Source organism: Musa acuminata, chromosome BXJ1-3 (assembly GCF_036884655.1).
Source record: "Musa acuminata AAA Group cultivar baxijiao chromosome BXJ1-3, Cavendish_Baxijiao_AAA, whole genome shotgun sequence".
NCBI classification, from domain to species: Eukaryota; Viridiplantae; Streptophyta; class Magnoliopsida; order Zingiberales; family Musaceae; genus Musa; species Musa acuminata.
The window spans coordinates 39,987,425-40,005,305 of record NC_088329.1 but is presented as its reverse complement, the minus strand read 5'-3'; the positions used below and the strand labels follow the sequence as shown (position 1 = coordinate 40,005,305).

The window sequence follows — 17,881 nt, the reverse complement described above, 5'->3', positions numbered from 1 at the left end:
CGCTGCAAACAGTCTTAGTTTGGGCCCCGCTGGGAGCCTTTGATCAGAGCTAGCAAATCTGTACGCACGTGCATGAGGACTCACGGGCACGTGCTACAGACCTCCAACACAAGCCATTTCATTAAACCGGACCAAATCGAACCGGTCGTAACACTTTGATTTCGGTTTACGTACGACGGCTTCCCATATTATTAATATTATGCGCATTATTATATCGTTAAATCACATCGGAGCGTCGTCAGTGGGGCCGTTCGTCATCCGATGGTCACCATTCCACCAACCCTCCCAACGTCTCTCTTGCCCTCTCCCCAACGGTCGAAAACCTCCCTCTCTTAAACCCCCAATTCCAATTCCCATCTCCAACCAACTCGCCATCTTTCTTCTCCTTCTCCTCTTCCCCCCTTTGGCTTCGCTTGATCGTGAACAGGGAAGAAGCGATCTCCTCTTCCTCTTCCTCAGTAAGATGGGTCTCCCCACGCTTTCAGACTCCATGGCCTCCCCGAACCTCCAGATCTGGAACAACGCCGCCTTCGACGATGGCTCCGCGTCGAAGGCGACGTCGTCCCATCCTCCTCCTGTCCGATCGGTCTCCACCAATCCCTGCGGATCATCGCTCGACCTCGATCCCTCCAAGGAGAACCGGAGCCCGGACTCCGCCAAGCCTCTCGCGGCGCACAAGAAGCCGGCGGCGAGAGTGGCATTCAGGGAGGACGACAAGAGCATCGACGAAGAGATCGAGAAGATCGAGGGGGAGATCGCGGGGCTGCAGTCGAGGCTGGAGGCGCTTCGTGTCAAGAAGGCGGAGAATAGCTCGACGGCGGCCGAGGCCGTCGGGCGGATGCGCGGGAGGATCGTGCCCGCTAAGTTCATGGACCTGAAACAGGGAACTCCGCCCATGCCCGCGTCGAAGAGAATGGAGCCGTCTCCGGTGGCGAGCGCCGGGCTTCGTCGCAGAGGGTTGAGCCTGGGACCGTTGGAGATCCTGGCCACCCCCGCGAAGTCTCTCGACCCGAAACGGACCGCGGCGAAGAATCTCTGGCCCTCGGCCTTGAAGAAGAAGACCCTAGAGTCTCCGGCGCCAAGTGCGAAGGTCGATCGTCGAGGCCTCAGTCTCGGACCATTGGAGATCCACGAGAGTTTCACACTGGATCAACCGCATAAGGCTAGTGGAACCCCTCTTAGATCGGTTCAGAGTTGCAAGAAACCGAGCTCTCAGAAGCTCCAAGACAGCAAAGAAGTGAAAGGGGCGACAAAAGAAAGGGGGAAGAGCTTGAGCCCTAAACCTCGGCCACCGGCCACAGCAGCCAAAAAGACGGCATCCGATGCGAAGAAGGCGGCAGGGACTCCAGCCACCGTCAGGCTCCGGCAGAGGAGTGTCAGTCTTGGGCCTGCCGAGATAGCCAGCAACGCCCGCTCTTGTAGGCCGAACAATCCCCACCAAGACGGGGAGAAAACCACGAAGACGGATAAGCTACCGAGACACGGTTCGAGCATGAGCCCTAAATCTCGACAGCCATCAACCACGGCAGCTAAGAAGCCAGCAAAGGAGGACCAGACTTTGGGCGGTGTGAGACCCAAAGCGCTCTTCCAGGAGAACAGCAGCACAAGTTCTTGTAAAAGGCCATCAAAGACTGCTAAAGTGAGAGTTGTCCCCAGCCGTTATAGTTTGGCGAGCACTCGGACCGTCGGTGATGAGCCCGGATGCAAGCGCCGCAAGTGGTCATTGCCTGAATTAGGCAAGGAGAAGACTAGAGGTCCGCGGAGAAGATCGTCTGGGCCTGCACTGGACTGTAAGAGAAGCCAAGGATCAGATCTATCAGAGGATCAAGTGATGATGGATTCAAAGATCCCGGATAATTTGGATGCAGAGGTGAGCTGCCCATCATTGGTTCAAGAATCCCCTCCATCCGTCATGAAGATCGCTGAGACACTACCAAAGATAAAAACTTTGAGATGCAACACCGAGAGCCCTCGTGATTCTGGATGCGTTAAGAGAGCCGTTGAACTGGTTGGGAGGAAGTCATATTTTGCTGTGGCAGAGGGCGAGGAACTGAGTTCGCCTTGCGAGGCACTGAACTTTCACGAGCATATGTAGTGCAGGTACGATCATCATCTTTCGGCTTGTAAAAGATATAATCGGTAAGTCCTTTCGGAATAAGTCTTAGTCTTCCTCTCTGCTGACGGTTTCAGCTTGTAAAAGATCATTTTCAAGCTGTCATTTGTCTGTTCACGCCCTAAGACACAAGTCATATATGAATTGTAGTGTCTGCCACTTCATGTATATCAAAGTATAGTTTCGGGAACTTGCATTTTGTGAATTCTGAACTTTCTTTCGTTCCACATTTGCATAGAAACTAGATATGAATTGTGACTTGCATGCTGCAATGGAGCAAATAAATTTCATTTAGTTTAATCCATCAGTATCTCGAAACATGAAACAGAGGACAGACAATTTCTCCTATTGTTTTTCCAGTTGCTGAATTCAGTTGTTGCTTGACACAATACACCCTATTGTCATTTGTCTGTTCTTGTTTTAATATTTCAGTTGATGCTTCCTTTACTTCCAATGATTTCTCTTAATCGTAAGAGGTCATATGAACCGTAGTGTCTACCACTTCATGGATAACAACACAAAGTATAGTTTCAGGACTTGCATTTTGTGTATTCTGACCTTTCTTTCTTGATAGAGTTGGACAGAAACTAGAAATGAACTGTGACTTGTATGTTGCTGCAACGGAGCAAATAATTAGATGGTTGCTTTCCCGCCGTAAGCAAGCAAGCAAAAATTTCATTTAGTTTAATCTGTTAGTATTTGAAACAGAGGACAAATAATTTCTCCTCCTATTGTTTTTCAGTTGTTTGCTTGCAATACCACCTCCTATTTCATTTGTCTGTACTTGCTGTAAGATTTCACTTGACACTTGTTTTACATATAATGATGTTCTCTTGATTGTAAGACACAAGTCATATGAATTGTAGTGTCTCTATCACTTCATGTACATCAAAGTGTAGTTTCAGGAACTTGCAATTTGTGTATTATGAACTTTCTTTCTTAATAGAGTTGCTAGATATGAATTGAGACTTGTATGTTGCAATGGTGCAAAAGAATTAGAATGTTGCTTTCTTGCATGAAGCAAGCAAATAATCTGTTAGTTACTGAAAACAGAGGACAAGTAACTTCTCCTTTTCCTTTTGTTTCCACTTGATGGTTTCAGTTGTTTTGCTTGTTTCAGTGATTATGACTTGTATGTTGCAATGGAGCATAGAATTAGATTGTTGCTTTCTTGCATTTAGAATAATCTGTTGGTTTATTGAAACAGAGGACAATCTACTTCTCCTTTTCCTTTGGTTTCCAGTTGATGGTTTCAGTTGTTTTGCTTGTGAAGTAAATGCTCTGTGACTACTTGCTAAAATTGGATTATCATGTTGTAGAAACTGTTGTAGTCACATCTAAAAATTAGCTCTAACCATGCATTTCAAATTGGTAGTTGCTAGGTTACAGTTGATGTGTTAGCTAAGAAATACTTTGACAATATGATGTCAGTAAGTAAAGTTGGAGGGAGAACAAACATTTGGCTTGCAAATGAACTGCATTTCTCTTCCACTCCAAAATAAGCTACTTGTTAGATGTCTTTGAATACATAGCAAATAGTGATGAGTTTTTGACTGATGAGAAGATCATCCATCTAGAGAACTAATAGGTCCAAGAGCCACCTTCTTGATCTAAATTAGATGGTCCTGAGACATTGTAGAGATCCTCCTATCCACCAAGAAAAGCATCACCACCACCTCATCCACCATAACAGCATATGACAGCCGTACAAAACAAATTCCTATCGGATCCTCTTGGCTGCAGCCACATCTTCCTTCTGTTCCTGTCAGCATCTTCAGAAAAGATAGCTATCATCGGACACCGGCCTCTTCTTCAAGCACCAAATGTCTTGTCCTTCGATGGTTATGAGACTCGCACAACATATTTGTTTTGCTTGGCAGAGAGTGTTAGCCATCCATGATGGAGAGAGCAGGGCGGTGATCGGTGTGACAGACATGCTGCAGAGGCTGCAGCAGGATGCACTCCGCTTGGCTGGGAAGGCGCTCGTCGACCTCTTCGATATCACTGAGGCTACCGAGATAGCTCGCTTTATCAAGAAGGTACATGTAATTTTACGTTGGATGCAGATTCCAGATTGTAACAATAAAATCTCAATTATTTCAGCTTAGTTATAATTTTTTTGTCGTTATTAAGATATATATAATTATATTCTTAGTTAAATTTAAAATAGTTTTTATTATTTTTAATATATTTTTATTTTTTTCTTATAACATTAATAGTAATTATCTCACTTTTTTAATGACAATATCTCTCTCTATATCTTCGTAGCACATGTTTTAACCACAAAAATGATAATTATGTTATTGTCATATGAAAAACTTTAATATAAAAAAAATTAAACTTAAATAATAATAAATTTAATTTATGATATGTATCTTTGAATGTTATTTAGAAAGCTTTTATTTTATTTATAAGTATATCATCATTGTAGATCGTAAGGCTATAGCAATGTCAATTTACAAAAAGAACTAGATTCGTCTTTTTCTCACTTTATATTCTTTATATGATCGCTATCGATGATGAATTAGAAACAAATGAAAGATGAGATAAGATCTTGTTATTTGGTTTGTTTGTAGGAGGTCTTGTCCATTTATAGGTGAGAGCAGAAGTTTTAATTAGAAGAGTCATTCCTATCAATCTGAATTTGACTATAATTAAAATTTCTTTCATAATCAAAATCAAAATTCAATTATATCTATAATATATTTTATTTAATTAGATAGGTCATATATTCTAATATTCTCCCACTTACCCATTAGTTAGTAAGATATATAAAAAAAATAAACTAAAATTTTATTTTAAGATAATTTTATTTAATTTGATTCTAAAATTTAAAAATCTTTTAAACATACATACAAATTTTATAAAATAAATTAATAAATCTAATAAACATAATATCACATTTAGTTTGACTAACAATATAAGTTATAATAGTTATATATCATTAATATCATATTTCCGTATTATAACATAACCCTTCCTAATATAGTTCAAAATTACCATTGTAATTTATCTTATCAAGACAAATCGAGGTAATTTACAGAATCAATATATGAAAATAACATCATTTTACACTGATTTATTTTCATATATGTAAGTATATAATCCTTCCTCCCTTCTAGATATTTTATTATTTTATTTATAATATTTTAATATTTCATTCTTAGATATGTCTAATATATACTTGATATTTCAATTATAAAATTGATATGTGCTCTAGTATAGGCTTGAGCATATAATAAACTTCTAATTATGCATATATAATGAATATTTTCTTTATCTAGTTTTTTTTCAAGTTATTTTAAAAATACTTATTTTGATTTAATTTTTTTTACTTTTCTCATTTACTGAATAAAGTTATATACTAAATTTATTTAAGACTCGATCAAATTTTTTTTTTTGAGACAGTCTTAACAATCTTTAAGATCTATCCCTAAAATCTCAATATCAATACCATAAGATACTTCACTCATATCAATCATCTTTGAGAAATTTCTTGGTCTCATATAATAAACTAATATTACTACTAATAAATAAAATATTATCTATGCATAGACCAATATAATAACCTTACTATTACTTATCTTCATATATAAATACCGATCAATAGTATTTATTTTTAATATAAATGAAGTAATGTTATTATAAAACTTTACATACTAGAAGCTTGTTTAAGTTCATAAATAGATTTTCTAAATTTATATATAAATTTTTTTATTTCTTTTATTTTTATTATGAATTATTTAGATTAAACTATATAAATTAGATTTTCATTCAAAAAATTATTTTCACATCCATATAATGTAACTCAAAATCATAATGAGATACTAATATTATGATAGATTCTTAACGAGTTCATTTAAAAATTTTAAAAAAATATCTCATTATAGTCGATGAATTCTTTATAAATAAAATCTTTGACCATAAGTCACTATTATATTATTTCATATTATTTTTTAAGTCATGTTTATATAATAGACCCTTTTATATTAATTGGATAATTTGATGAGTTCTAAGATACTGTTTTAGTTTATTGATTTCAACTTTTCTTTTATTGTATTGTACCACTTTTTAAAATTACTACTTTTTATAACTTATAAAATAATGAGAGATCCTTTTTATTTCTATATCATAATATAATTGTTGTAAATATATCATATAAAAATTAGAAACAATAGATTTTTTTCTTTTTAAAATCTTCTCAAAACTACTGGTTATGATTATTCTACAAGATTATTAGCGATGACACTAATATTCTTATGAAATAGTATTGCTATCCTTAGATATACAACCCTAAACTATAAAAATTATTTGAAATAAATTCTTTTTGGGTTTATCTAAATCTCTTAATTATGTGAGTCATTGTAAATATTATTTTTCTTGATATCATTCAAGACTAATTCCTTAGTATAATTTTATAAGTTATTAGTCTAGGTTATTTTGATAGCTATAAGACCAATATAATAATAAAAATATAATTTAAAATATCTTATTAATAATAAAATATTTATTGAAATTCACATCTCATAAACCTACCATCCTAAGCCATTTTAGTAGCTATAAGTTAGATAAAACTTAGGGATATCAATTGTAAATAATATTCACCAAAATTTTTAATTTAATATATATCGAAACAATTCAATAATAACCACCATAATAATTATTGAATATTAATCAATAGAAAGAAAAACTTATATGATAACTATAATCATGATGATAAATCTTGCCTTCATATGAAAAATAAATATTATTCTATAATTTCAAACATAAGCATGTGAATAACTAAACAAATATCAAAGAATAATAATTTAAATTTTATTTATCACATGCAAAATTTTAAAAATATATAATACAAAAATAAAAAAATATATAATTTATACTTTTTAAATAATTCTTATGAAACTCTTAGATCAGTCAACCCTATTTAATTGAGTAAGCTTAAAATTAGACTATCCAAATTGGGCTTATAGATTTGGATCAACCATTCGCCTAATTAAACTTGTCAAAATTAAAATTGATTAAAATCAAAATTTGATTTTCCTTAAATTTGATCAAACTTGATTGATTAAATCTAAATCTAGTTAAGTAATCAAAATACATTCATGATCAAGTTTGATTAATATATTTGATTAAAATAAATTACATTAGTTAATTTTATAATTGAGGATATAAATTAGAAAATTTTAATTATTAGAGAGTAAAAATTGTAATTTTGTTTAGGATGTAAATGCAAATATCTGATTGTAGAAGGGTATAAATGAAAAAATGAATTAAAGTATACATATTGGAATTATCTAATGTCTTAGAGATAAAAATGTCCTTTAAAGAAAAACCCTAATTCGTTGTTGTAGCCATCACTCTCATGTGTGCGGGTCTTGTCGACAGTGCATGGGCCATCTATCGTCTACACGTCACTTGTGATGGCACGATTGTTCGCATGCGGTTGACTGGCAATGCCATTATCTCCGCGTCATGTTATCGCACCCACCCATGATTGTGTATCGACTAATGACCACATTGTCACTGCGACACCTAACGATGCTTACAAGTCTGCTATGCATGTAGGGTACCATTGCCTTTAGTGTCCAATCGATGCCAACCATGACCAACAAACGTGACAGTGGCCCTATTGTAGTTGTTGCATGCAAGTGGCAATCGCCATAGGCAATTGTGCCACTGTAGCTGCCACACACAATAGTGCTACAATAGTCGTCGCATGTGATGACACTACTATAGTCGCTTATGACCAAGATAGGTTGATCGCCATTGATTGTTGCTATCTACGATCCTTTTGCTATATATGTAGTCGCTGCTCACGATTGGATTAGTGACTACCGGAAGCCATTACCCTCAATAATACTATTATTGATAGGAAACTATCAATAACAATCCATTGATCAAACACGAGGAATCTCATATCACCCATAAGTATGCGATAGTATATACTAGATAGAAAGTAGATTGATAACACAAACAAATCGTTCAAGTATCATAAATCAAAATCGGATAACATCTTTTGACAAGCAAAAGATGATAATAAATAGATCTAAATACAAAATAGATCTGAAATACTTTTATGATATAAAATATTTGATTTCAAAACATCGCTTTGATACCAATTATAAGCATAAAAATATAATATGCTACTGTTATGCGAAAAATTTTAATATCAAAAATTAAAATCAAATGACGATATATCATGTTTAGATATGTACCTTTCGATACTATCTAAAAAGCCTTTATTTGATCTGTAGGTGCACCGTCATCAGATCCGAAAGCTATAACAATGTTGATCTATAAAGAGAACGAGACTTGCTTTCTCTTCTCTTTCTATCTTTTGTAGGACCATTATGAGCAATGGATTAGGAACAAATAAGATATCAGAGAAGATATATAATCTTTCTGGTTTTGTTGATTTGACCCTAGGAGGTATTGTCGTTTTATAGGCGACAACAGAAGGTCTAAAATGAATTATTAAGAAAGTCTCTCCTATCAAAGTCATCTCTTAACGAATTCTACCATAATTCGACTTCTTTATGGTGATCGATAACTGTAATAAAAATCTAATCATATCTACAATATATCTTAACTAATTAAATAAAGTCAATTATCGAACACATGTTTCTATCATCCTAAATTATTCTTTCTTATTTTATGTTCTATCAAAACTATCCCTAATTGCAACTCAATACATCCATTTGAACATAGTAATCTTAGCAATATAAATAAATATATATATATATATATATATATATTTAAAATTATTTAACATTTAAATCCATAAAATATTACTAGACAACCGTCTTATAAAATTAATAAGGACATTTTTTTTCTTCCAATCAAGATAATGTAACCTCTTTAATCTTCCAGGAGTTTGATGGGTCATATAGAGCAGGGTGGCAATATATGGTGGGAACTCACTTTGGTTCCTTTGCGACATGCCACAATGGCTACTTCATCTACTTAAGCATAGGAAGCCTGGCCATAGTTCTCCTCGGGGGTGCACCAGATGCTGAGGCTGACAAAAGCCATTTCATTTCCTTGGAGTCGGTCAGGGTTTCATGTACTTGTCTCTGTATACATAGTGGAGGTGGCAGATGATCTTATTCAGAACTATCATGACCAAAGTCTGAGTAATGGAACCTTTCTTAGTCTCATCTTGTTGTGGCTTGTGAAAGAGAAGTGTTAGGCCATTTATCTAATTGCAAAGAGACTCCTGTTGTATAGTAATAGTGTTCTTTGAAAGCAGCAATGATGTTTGGCAAGAATACAGCAAAATTATCCTCAGCAGCATCTCTCCAACACACAACACTAAATGTACTCAAATCTTAAAAGAGCTTTATTGATTATGATTCAGTGAAAAGGAGGTGATCAATGTGTAAGTAACAATAAGGTAAAATAGCTCATGGAATGATGAAGCATGAGTTACCAAAAATCCAACACAAACTTTGTTTACAACAAGCAGTGTGCAAGTTTTGTTGCTGAGCTCTATATGCGGCTCGAGTCCCTCCCAAATATGAATCGCCTCGTCCAGTCGGATATTACCAGTGCCCTTGTGCGCCAGCTGACTTGCTTGCTGTACATGGATTCAAATAAATAAGCGAACAAGGTTGTGACAAGATTTATGTGGCATTTGATCTTGTACTAATGTAAGATTAAGACTCGACTACAAGAGGAAAATTAGTAGATCATGGACAGATTTCGAGGAGAGGTAAAAGAAAAAAAAATGTTACCTTGCATATATTGAGTACCAGAGCCATTGGGTACTATGTCCAATAGAGATCCAATCTCCAGGGAGTTGTGCGGCTGTTTGTTCTCCGCCCAAAGGAGCAAATTGCCCAAAATGCTTATATCTTCAAGAAAAGGGTAAGTTTGATCAAAAGAGCTGCAGAGCAGATGAGAATTCCACATGTACATTAAAACTAACAGGTTTCTGTATTCCCTAGTCCTATTTTATAAATAATTTCCTGTGTTAACTACCAGCTGCTAAACTCGTTGCACCCTATATTCTGCAGTTACCTAAAGGGAAGAAAGCGATGACGGCCCATTTTTGTTATCCGCTGTGGACCTTCTGGTTTCTCTTCAGAATCCTTCATTCTGTTAAAACATCTAGCAAGATAGTTCCCTTGTTGTGCAGCAACCTGGTTTGGCAATGTACCATAACAAGCAGAACTGTATACGCCAATCTGATGATAGATAGTCGGCACCATGTAATTAAGTTTTTGTATAAAGAACTACCTGAGCTGTTGCAGGAAGATTTTTGACCAGCGAATCCACATTAGCAAGAGCATTTTTGAACTCTTCTATGTTAAGTTCTAAAGCTTCCTTCTTAACATCACCTTTTGAAGCCTTTATCAAATCAACTATGTCGCTCATTTGCTTGTTTTTCAGATAGAGTTCAACTTGAGGATACCTTATGCAAATATCTTCTAGAACATCTTGGATCTCTTTCACAGTTAAAGTTCCTGAATTATCTTTGTCCGCAAATCTAAAGATTTCCATGATATCTTCCTGTAAGAATATTAAGATGAAGTATGTTAGCAGACTACACATGACCTACAGGTCCTTACATGACATAACCACTGATTAGTTATTCTCTATTCAACATATTATACATGACCTGCAGGTCCTTACAGTTCTTCTTGATGAACACCTATGACCACTTAATTGCAAAGGTTGTTTTGAAGTTCAAATAAGCTACCAAATAAGAACTGCAGGAAAAACTTCTGTAAGCCACAAAGGGGAATCTCTATGAATCAAAATCTAAAATCATCAGTTAAACTTTTCTTTTAAGATAATCATCAGTTGTAGACTATTATAACTGATGGTCAAAATGGTCACCGAAAGTAAAAGATAGCTGCTTTTTTATGGCAACATGTATATAGAGTTATGGATCACACATGTTGTTCAGCTGCATGTAACATGTCCCTTTAATAAGGTGTATAACAGTCAAGAGACTCTTACCTTTTATTCTTAGAATTCAATTTGCAGTAGATGAACCATTCAATATTACTGTCAGTACGACCAAACAAATAGAATTAAGCTTGTTATAATGTGGACATTTCATAAGTATGTGTTCAATTGGATAAAAATGATTTATCAAAATCACAATTATTCAGACATATCAAGACTTGAATCTACCAGGTGAAAGAAGTGCGGCATGAAAACCTGAAGGGAGTTGGCAAACATTAAATGAGAAAAGAAGAGTGTGTCTGATAAAGTTAGCTCCTGGAAAACAGAAAATAATATGACTTTCACCAGGTATGATGGTATACATTTTAAAATGAAGAGTAAAAAGAGCACATATAAGGGAAGCAGAAGCTGCTAATCCATAATGCATGTACACAAGTGTATGAGCACCTGTGGGTGTTCATGCGTACCATGTAATTCAAAAATACATCCAAAAGTGCTGCTTCTCTAAGGAGAAACTAGTAAGACCAATAACAAAAGAGCACATACCATGACTTTTCTTTGGCTCATTGTAGCACAGTCACCGATAGCACAAACATTTTCACACTCACGGACTCTCAGCCATTCATCAGTAGCTAATGCACGCCTATTACCCTGTGGACATCAACAAAGAATTTAAAGAAATATCAAGACTGGACAACAGTATTCTATATCTCTGAATGAGACATTCTAAAACAATTTTGATCACAAGAAGCAACTAACCTGACCAATTTGTTTCATGAAATCCAATATAACAGGACGAGTTCCAATACCAGTTGACCAAACAGCCATTCCATATGGTACAGAACTCTCTCCATGCAATGCGTTCTCCATAGTAATTGTTTTATCAGACACCTTCACAACCTTAAATCCTGTTTTTAGTTCAATTCCATCTCTTTGAAACTTCTCTTCAGCAAATTTACTGATCCTTTTGTCAAACCTGTGCATGATGTGACAATGCAAATCATAATCACAGAGGCAGTACAAGTAGGAAATTGGAAAGTACGTAACATGCCTTATGCTTAACTTGGAAATATATGAAATTAGCCCAACTAGAAGTCTAGAACTACAGTTAAAAGACATAATGTATTCGATATCAAGAGGTGTCTAGTTACTAAAATTTCCTGGCACCAAAGAAGTCAAGGATTTATTTACAAACAGATGTAAGATTAATGATTTACAACTCTGCGGGACCTTAGTGCTTCTGAACTTAGATTAATGTATAATTTACTGAGATGAAATATCACTATCTAATGACCGTTAAGCTCTCCTTACATGGTCAAGATGTGCTCTCCATGTTCAATGACTGTTATCTTCACTAGGTCCTGAATGGTCGGGTATAACTTAGCCAAATCTTCAGAGACAAAGTCATGCAACTCTGCTGCAAATTCAACACCAGTTGGACCACCACCAACAACAACAAAATGAAGAGTTCTCTTCCTCTCTTCTTCATCGAGGTCTGGAAGAGTGGCCCTTTCAAAACAGTCCATCACACTTCTACGAATCTTTTGAGCATCCTCAACTTCCTGCAAAATGTAGAACTCCAACATGACTCACATCTTTGTATGGAACCTCAATGATTGCAAAAACCTACCTTCAAGAAATGACAATGTTCCACCACACCAGGGGTGTTGAATGTATTTGCCCTTGCTCCAACCGCTATCACCAAGTAGTCGTAATCAACAAGAAATTCACCATTTCCCTCCAAATTTGTTCCGATATCGCTCCTGCAGTATACCTTCTTGTTCTCTGGATCGATCTTGAAGCACTCAGCTTCCCAGAATTTAATTTCTCCACCTTTCTGCAAAATCATCATCCAAAAACAAATCTGAGAGTAATTATGTTGATTATTACATATAGAACATATCCAGTAATATGAAATGAAAGCAAGCAAATTAATGTTCAGTGCAATAAAGAAAAAAAAAACTATAATTCCACTCCCATATTTGACTCAATTGTATCATAATTCATACCATATTTACCAGAATTTTATGAGATTATGAAGTTCAAGCATGGAAAATTGTAGTGCATCAAAACCTGTTCTGCTTTATCCTTTCCAAAAAGGATCAAGCAATTTTTCCCTAGATCTTTCTATGGTAAATGAAATTTTAATATCCACATTCCTCCCCTACAAATTATAAGATTTGAGTATCAACATCCACTTAATAATTCCTTTTTTTTGGAAGACGAGCCCTTATAGACAACAGGGAAAACAAGTACTAGAAGAGCCACGCATATATCACCGGATACCTAAGAAAAGGAGAAACTTCTTGAAACGAATGCTTCGGAGATCATCCATCAAGGCAGTGTGTCACCACAGCTTCAGAATAAAGAAGACGAACAATTGGTTCCACCGAAAGGTTGTCTACCTTTGTTATGATCTTGCGTATCGGTTCGACGATGCTGCGGGGTTCCACCGTCCCGCATGTCACGCTCGGCAGCAAAGGCGTGAATGCAAAGTAGTTCCGAGGCGATATCACTTGCACATCGTACAAGGAGCTATCAATATTCTTCACGAAAGTAGTGCCAGCCCAGCCAGTTCCAAGCACCACCACCTTCTTCTTGGGAGCAACGCCCGGCGACTCGGCAGCAGCTTCTGCTCTTGCGTCAGCATACGCTACGAGACCCCCACCACTGCAAATTACCGAGCTTAAGCGCACAAAAGGAGGGCTAAATCAAGCTGCAGTATCTCTATGTACTCGATCGAACTATGTGGGGAGCTTCCATCAGACCAAGAAAGAAGCAGATCGGAAGCCAAGATCTGAAAGACCCCCGCTTCCGGGATCGGGGAGGAAGAAGGGACCTGGCGGCGAAGACGAGGACGAGCTTGGAGAAGGTGGGGCGGTGGCGGTAGGCGCGGGCGGCGCCGTCGAGGAAGAAGGCGGCGAATCGCATCCTCCAGCGAGGCGAGAAAGAGTTAGGGAAGGAGATCCCAAGAGGAGGGGAAACGTTGAGAGCAGAGAAGGCGGTCTTCGGTCGTGCTCTCCCGTCTTTAACCTTCCCGTTTTCTGGCACGAGCCACATGCCGTTGTCGGTACATGTCGCCTTTTGATGCAATAACAATTAATTACAGGTGCTTTCTTGCATATATTCCATGAGTGCTACCACTCGTGGCACAAATCGGGATACGAAAACAGTGGCATCGCAATGTATGCTTCATTCCAATGCTCTTTGTTCTTGCGTGCAACTTCTTTGAGATGAAGAGTATAGGTTGATTGTGATGGCAGGTAGCTCGTGACGTGTGTAGTCGAATTAGTATATCATTATCTTTCACAAGATTTGAAGTTTATTATGTGATAAGATGATTTAACTATAACTATTAAGTTAATTAATCTTCCATCATGTTGTTCCTCTTTATGGTTCTCATTATTGTCCTTTCCTTGACTTTAGTCGCTCGCTACATTTTCGTTTTCATTATTATTCTAGCAAGTCACTCGCTACCCACCTCCTCATCTCTGCTCTGCTCTCTTCGTCCAGGTAGAAAGGGAACCGACACCGAAGGAGAGGGAGACATCAAAGAACGTCCAATAAAATAAGAGATAAATAGGATATCCATTACGGTTTTTACAGAGAGATCGCCCATAGACCTGGGAATTTTGATCAGGTCCCTCACAACATTCCTATTTAGACGATTCCCAAGTACTTGCAGGTCTAATACAGAACTATGAAGCTTCTCAAAAGGGTATTGCCCAAAACAGCCCCTCGGCTGATGACAGAGATCTCATCATACAACTTGTAGTCAATATGATACTACCAATATTTAATGCACTTTATTAAATTAGCAATATTAGATTATTCACCTAATAGAAGAAGCATCTGTGCACTCGAAACTCTTAAAGAAAGCAACGTTAAATTAATCGTGAGGAAGAAGACGATGGCATGCTGTTGGGATGTCGCTATCACCTATCCGCTTCGATTTAGTAACAAGTATAGAGGTAGAAATCTGATCCAACAGGATAAAGTTCACGAGGGAATCTGAACCACCAAAACTTGTACATGTCCCTGAGAGAAAAAAATGCATTTAATCAGCTTCTGAGATTGTAATTGAAGTTGTAAAAAAGTAAATTAATTCAGATGACAATTATTAGTGTAAAAATGTCACTACTCCAATGGGGAAAATAACAACAAATGAAAAAGTATCAAGCAAACCAAAAGTCATGTTTTCATAGAACATAAATATTTGATGAAAAAGAACAATGGACAACTTGCTAAATAACTATATGGGAAACCCCAGCAAAACAATGGACTGGAAATTTAAGATATGGTACTCAAAATTTGAATTTTACCTTTACCAACATAACACTGGCACAGGACGAGCACAGAATAGTTGTTGCCTAATTCATCGAAGGATATTGACAGATCGATCTCCATGTTGCAGAATACCGGAAGGTAATTAACAGCCGTACCCTGAATGCCAATTTAGGGCTCACATAAAACAACATCAAAGAGAGGTCAGCACTGGCAACTCATATAGGTAATTGTTAAGTAAAAGAATACGTATGACAAACTCCAAGAATGTAAATCTACAAATATAAAATTTTGTGTTGTTATTTAACTCCAAACTCATAGGACAGAAGATGAAGCTGATGGCAACACAATATTTCTGAGTTCTTCAGCCTCCAGGCCTATCATTATCGAGCAGCTGGAGGATAGTTAAACTCAGGTATTGTCAACAATCACTGCAATACTAGATAGGCAAAACAAACTAGTTCTCAAAGGATAATTGTTTGAAGGAACAAAAAGGAAAATATTTAACATATATCACAAAATATTATATAAAAAATTACAAATGATACTGTAAGCAATGGACTTCAGAAGATGTCATGCTAAAGACCTTATAAAGAAAGATACTGAAAGATATATCATGAGAGTCATTGGTCCCGGTACTACGATGTGACAGGTCACAAAGTTAGTAACACACAAGCCCTATCTACAAAACTGATCTGCAACATCTTTCCTAGAGAAAGATAAATTATTGTATGTAGGAAAAGATAGATAATAATTGCTTTTACCCAACTATATATACGCATCAAAGAAAACTTCCAGAAGATGAGTGCAAATGGATATATAATGTTTTGAGAAAACCATAAAATCATGCAACTAAATGACAGTAAATACCGCATAACAGGCACCAACGAGGCTAGAATGACTTTAAGTAGTAAAAGAATGACTTTAAGTAGTAAATGGCATATAGGTTGCTGCTTTCCCAAGCAGATTCTCCCTGTATGCAGATAAATCATCTTCGGCAATCTAAAACATTTCTCAAGGTAAACTTACACGAGAGTTGCTAAAGAATGCTCAACTAACAAGTTTCAGGAATCATCCAAACTTGTTCACATTCTTTTTTTAGTACTAACTTGTTCCAAGTTACATGATTAACAATGAAAGACCCAATTAAGACACTAAGAAAAAAATCACAAAATTCAGATAATAAAGTTACAATAAATAGACCAACAAGTAGATGAAACATCATGCATTATATAAAGTCATGTATAATTAATTATATCCAACCATACAACTTAAATATTGGTTTAGTGATGGTGCATTACCAAAGGTTGAGGGTTTTAAACCTCAAATTAAGGGTTCAAAACCTCATCCGATATATTTCCTTTGCACAAAAAAAAGTAATCCAACCATATAAAAGCCAGGAAAAATACGAAATCTAAAAACAAAAAGGAAATAGCTGGAAAGGTTTTCTTCAAACGTACAACAAACTCAACTAAGTCATTCGCTCGAATTGGCTAAGCAACTTATTCATCATACTTAGTATACATTCACCACTAAATCACAATAAAAACAGTGAACAACAGATAAGTGACTAAAATTGTTTCGCTCAATGGAAAAGCTCCAAATTTTAATTGGTACTTTGACAACGAACAACTTAAAGAATCCTACTGCTAATTACAAAGTCATAAAGGCTGGATTTTGGTACAATGCCTCAGACAAATCCAGAAATGTCAACTGAATGCAGCAGCTCCAAGTAGGTTCTCCCTGCAAAACAGGGACCTGGACCTATCTACAACTCCAAGTCGTGGATATGTCATCACAGGTGACCCAACAACAACAAAAGCCAAAAGACGAACAAATCAAAGTAAAAGGAGGCTTAACAAAAACGTCGTAACAGCTTTCCGAACACATTCTCTAAAGCGGATCAACCTACAAGATACAAAAATCAACTGGATCGAAATGATTTCAAAGAAAATGTTCTGAAATTTGGCCGTCACTTTGACACAGACCAGTGGTGGGATTTCATCAACAGACCTGCAACACGGAACGGAAGCTTAATCCCGCACAAGCATTGGGGCTTCGATCGTCACAGGTCTCTTCAGAGAAACCCGGGGTGCACCGTGCATCACAGTATCTCAACATCAACATACCCCATGGCGAAGCAGAACCTGTCAAAATCCAAACGTCCGCTTCACAGCGAACCTACAACCTTTTCCTATTGCTACATGCAACCAACATTTGTACTCAAATAGACCTTAACAAGGCTTTGCGGAGGATACATGAACAAAAACCAAAGGAAAAGAAAAAACAACCGAATTGATACTGCAACTGCGAACGCTGCATCGTGCATCGCGAATCAACACACAAAGATCCCTCACCTTCCTCTCTCTGTAGCCCTACAAAACCCACACAAGAACCCAATGCGAGACGTAGGAAAAGGTCCGAAGTCCCAATTTATAAAGATGGAAGGAAACCCTAACGCTAGCGTATGACCACGAACGGCGGCTGGCATCAATAAATCGGCTGTTCTAAGTGGAACCGGTCAGACCGGGGCGACATTTTCCGGTCCAATCGAATCGATCAGGTCAGGCG

At 36.8% G+C, this 17,881-nt stretch overlaps 3 protein-coding genes and 3 non-coding genes across 7 annotated transcripts; 1 reads left to right on the top strand and 5 right to left on the bottom strand.

Annotated features, from left to right (window-relative positions):
- Positions 1-234: 234 nt before the first annotated feature.
- On the top strand, positions 235-2,340 carry LOC135629640 (uncharacterized). The gene has a single exon (XM_065137324.1). The coding sequence runs from the start codon at positions 464-466 to the stop codon at positions 2,093-2,095; it is 1,632 nt and encodes a 543-aa protein (XP_064993396.1). The 5' UTR covers positions 235-463; the 3' UTR covers positions 2,096-2,340.
- A 7,091-nt stretch (positions 2,341-9,431) lies between these two features.
- On the bottom strand, positions 9,432-14,101 carry LOC135629633 (external alternative NAD(P)H-ubiquinone oxidoreductase B2, mitochondrial-like). The gene is made up of 10 exons (XM_065137311.1): positions 13,866-14,101; positions 13,432-13,696; positions 12,657-12,863; positions 12,338-12,588; positions 11,786-12,002; positions 11,573-11,677; positions 10,352-10,624; positions 10,133-10,254; positions 9,847-9,966; positions 9,432-9,689 (listed from the first exon to the last, which is right to left on the bottom strand). Exons 1-10 carry the CDS (start codon positions 14,084-14,086, stop codon positions 9,602-9,604), a joined length of 1,869 nt encoding a protein of 622 aa, XP_064993383.1. The 5' UTR covers positions 14,087-14,101; the 3' UTR covers positions 9,432-9,601.
- A 474-nt stretch (positions 14,102-14,575) lies between these two features.
- LOC135585107 (uncharacterized) lies at positions 14,576-17,769 on the bottom strand. Of its 2 annotated transcripts, none has more exons than XM_065137301.1 (4): positions 17,668-17,769; positions 17,324-17,457; positions 15,349-15,469; positions 14,576-15,064 (listed from the first exon to the last, which is right to left on the bottom strand). In XM_065137301.1, the coding sequence occupies exons 2-4, from the start codon at positions 17,435-17,437 to the stop codon at positions 14,916-14,918; spliced, it is 384 nt and encodes a 127-aa protein (XP_064993373.1). In that variant the 5' UTR covers positions 17,438-17,457; positions 17,668-17,769; the 3' UTR covers positions 14,576-14,915. The 2 variants fall into 2 exon arrangements, with proteins under 2 accessions (XP_064993373.1, XP_064993367.1); XM_065137295.1 differs by having other exon boundaries at positions 17,602-17,763.
- Positions 15,597-15,699, bottom strand: LOC135639509 (small nucleolar RNA snoR97). Its single transcript, XR_010496974.1, has one exon. It is a non-coding gene; the product is annotated as a small nucleolar RNA snoR97 (small nucleolar RNA).
- LOC135639465 (small nucleolar RNA Z278) lies at positions 16,998-17,113 on the bottom strand. Its single transcript, XR_010496956.1, has one exon. It is a non-coding gene; the product is annotated as a small nucleolar RNA Z278 (small nucleolar RNA).
- LOC135639273 (small nucleolar RNA snoR134) lies at positions 17,272-17,415 on the bottom strand. Its single transcript, XR_010496896.1, has one exon. It is a non-coding gene; the product is annotated as a small nucleolar RNA snoR134 (small nucleolar RNA).
- Positions 17,770-17,881: the final 112 nt, after the last annotated feature.

Excerpts from the sequence above, each read along its gene's own strand:
- LOC135629640 (XM_065137324.1), top strand. The coding sequence starts at position 464 with ATGGGTCTCCCCACGCTTTCAGACTCCATGGCCTCCCCGAACCTCCAG.
- LOC135629633 (XM_065137311.1), bottom strand. The coding sequence starts at position 14,086 with ATGTGGCTCGTGCCAGAAAACGGGAAGGTTAAAGACGGGAGAGCACGA. Across the intron at positions 10,255-10,351 it reads ATCTTCCTGCAACAGCTCAG|GTTGCTGCACAACAAGGGAA; the intron begins GTAGTTCTTTAT and ends TTGCCAAACCAG. Across the intron at positions 9,967-10,132 it reads CATCGCTTTCTTCCCTTTAG|ATATAAGCATTTTGGGCAAT; the intron begins GTAACTGCAGAA and ends CTTTTCTTGAAG.
- LOC135585107 (XM_065137295.1), bottom strand. The coding sequence starts at position 17,632 with ATGCAGCGTTCGCAGTTGCAGTATCAATTCG. Across the intron at positions 17,458-17,601 it reads GCAGTTGCAGTATCAATTCG|GTTCTGCTTCGCCATGGGGT; the intron begins GTTGTTTTTTCT and ends GGATTTTGACAG. Across the intron at positions 15,065-15,348 it reads CCAGTGTTATGTTGGTAAAG|GGACATGTACAAGTTTTGGT; the intron begins GTAAAATTCAAA and ends TTTTTCTCTCAG.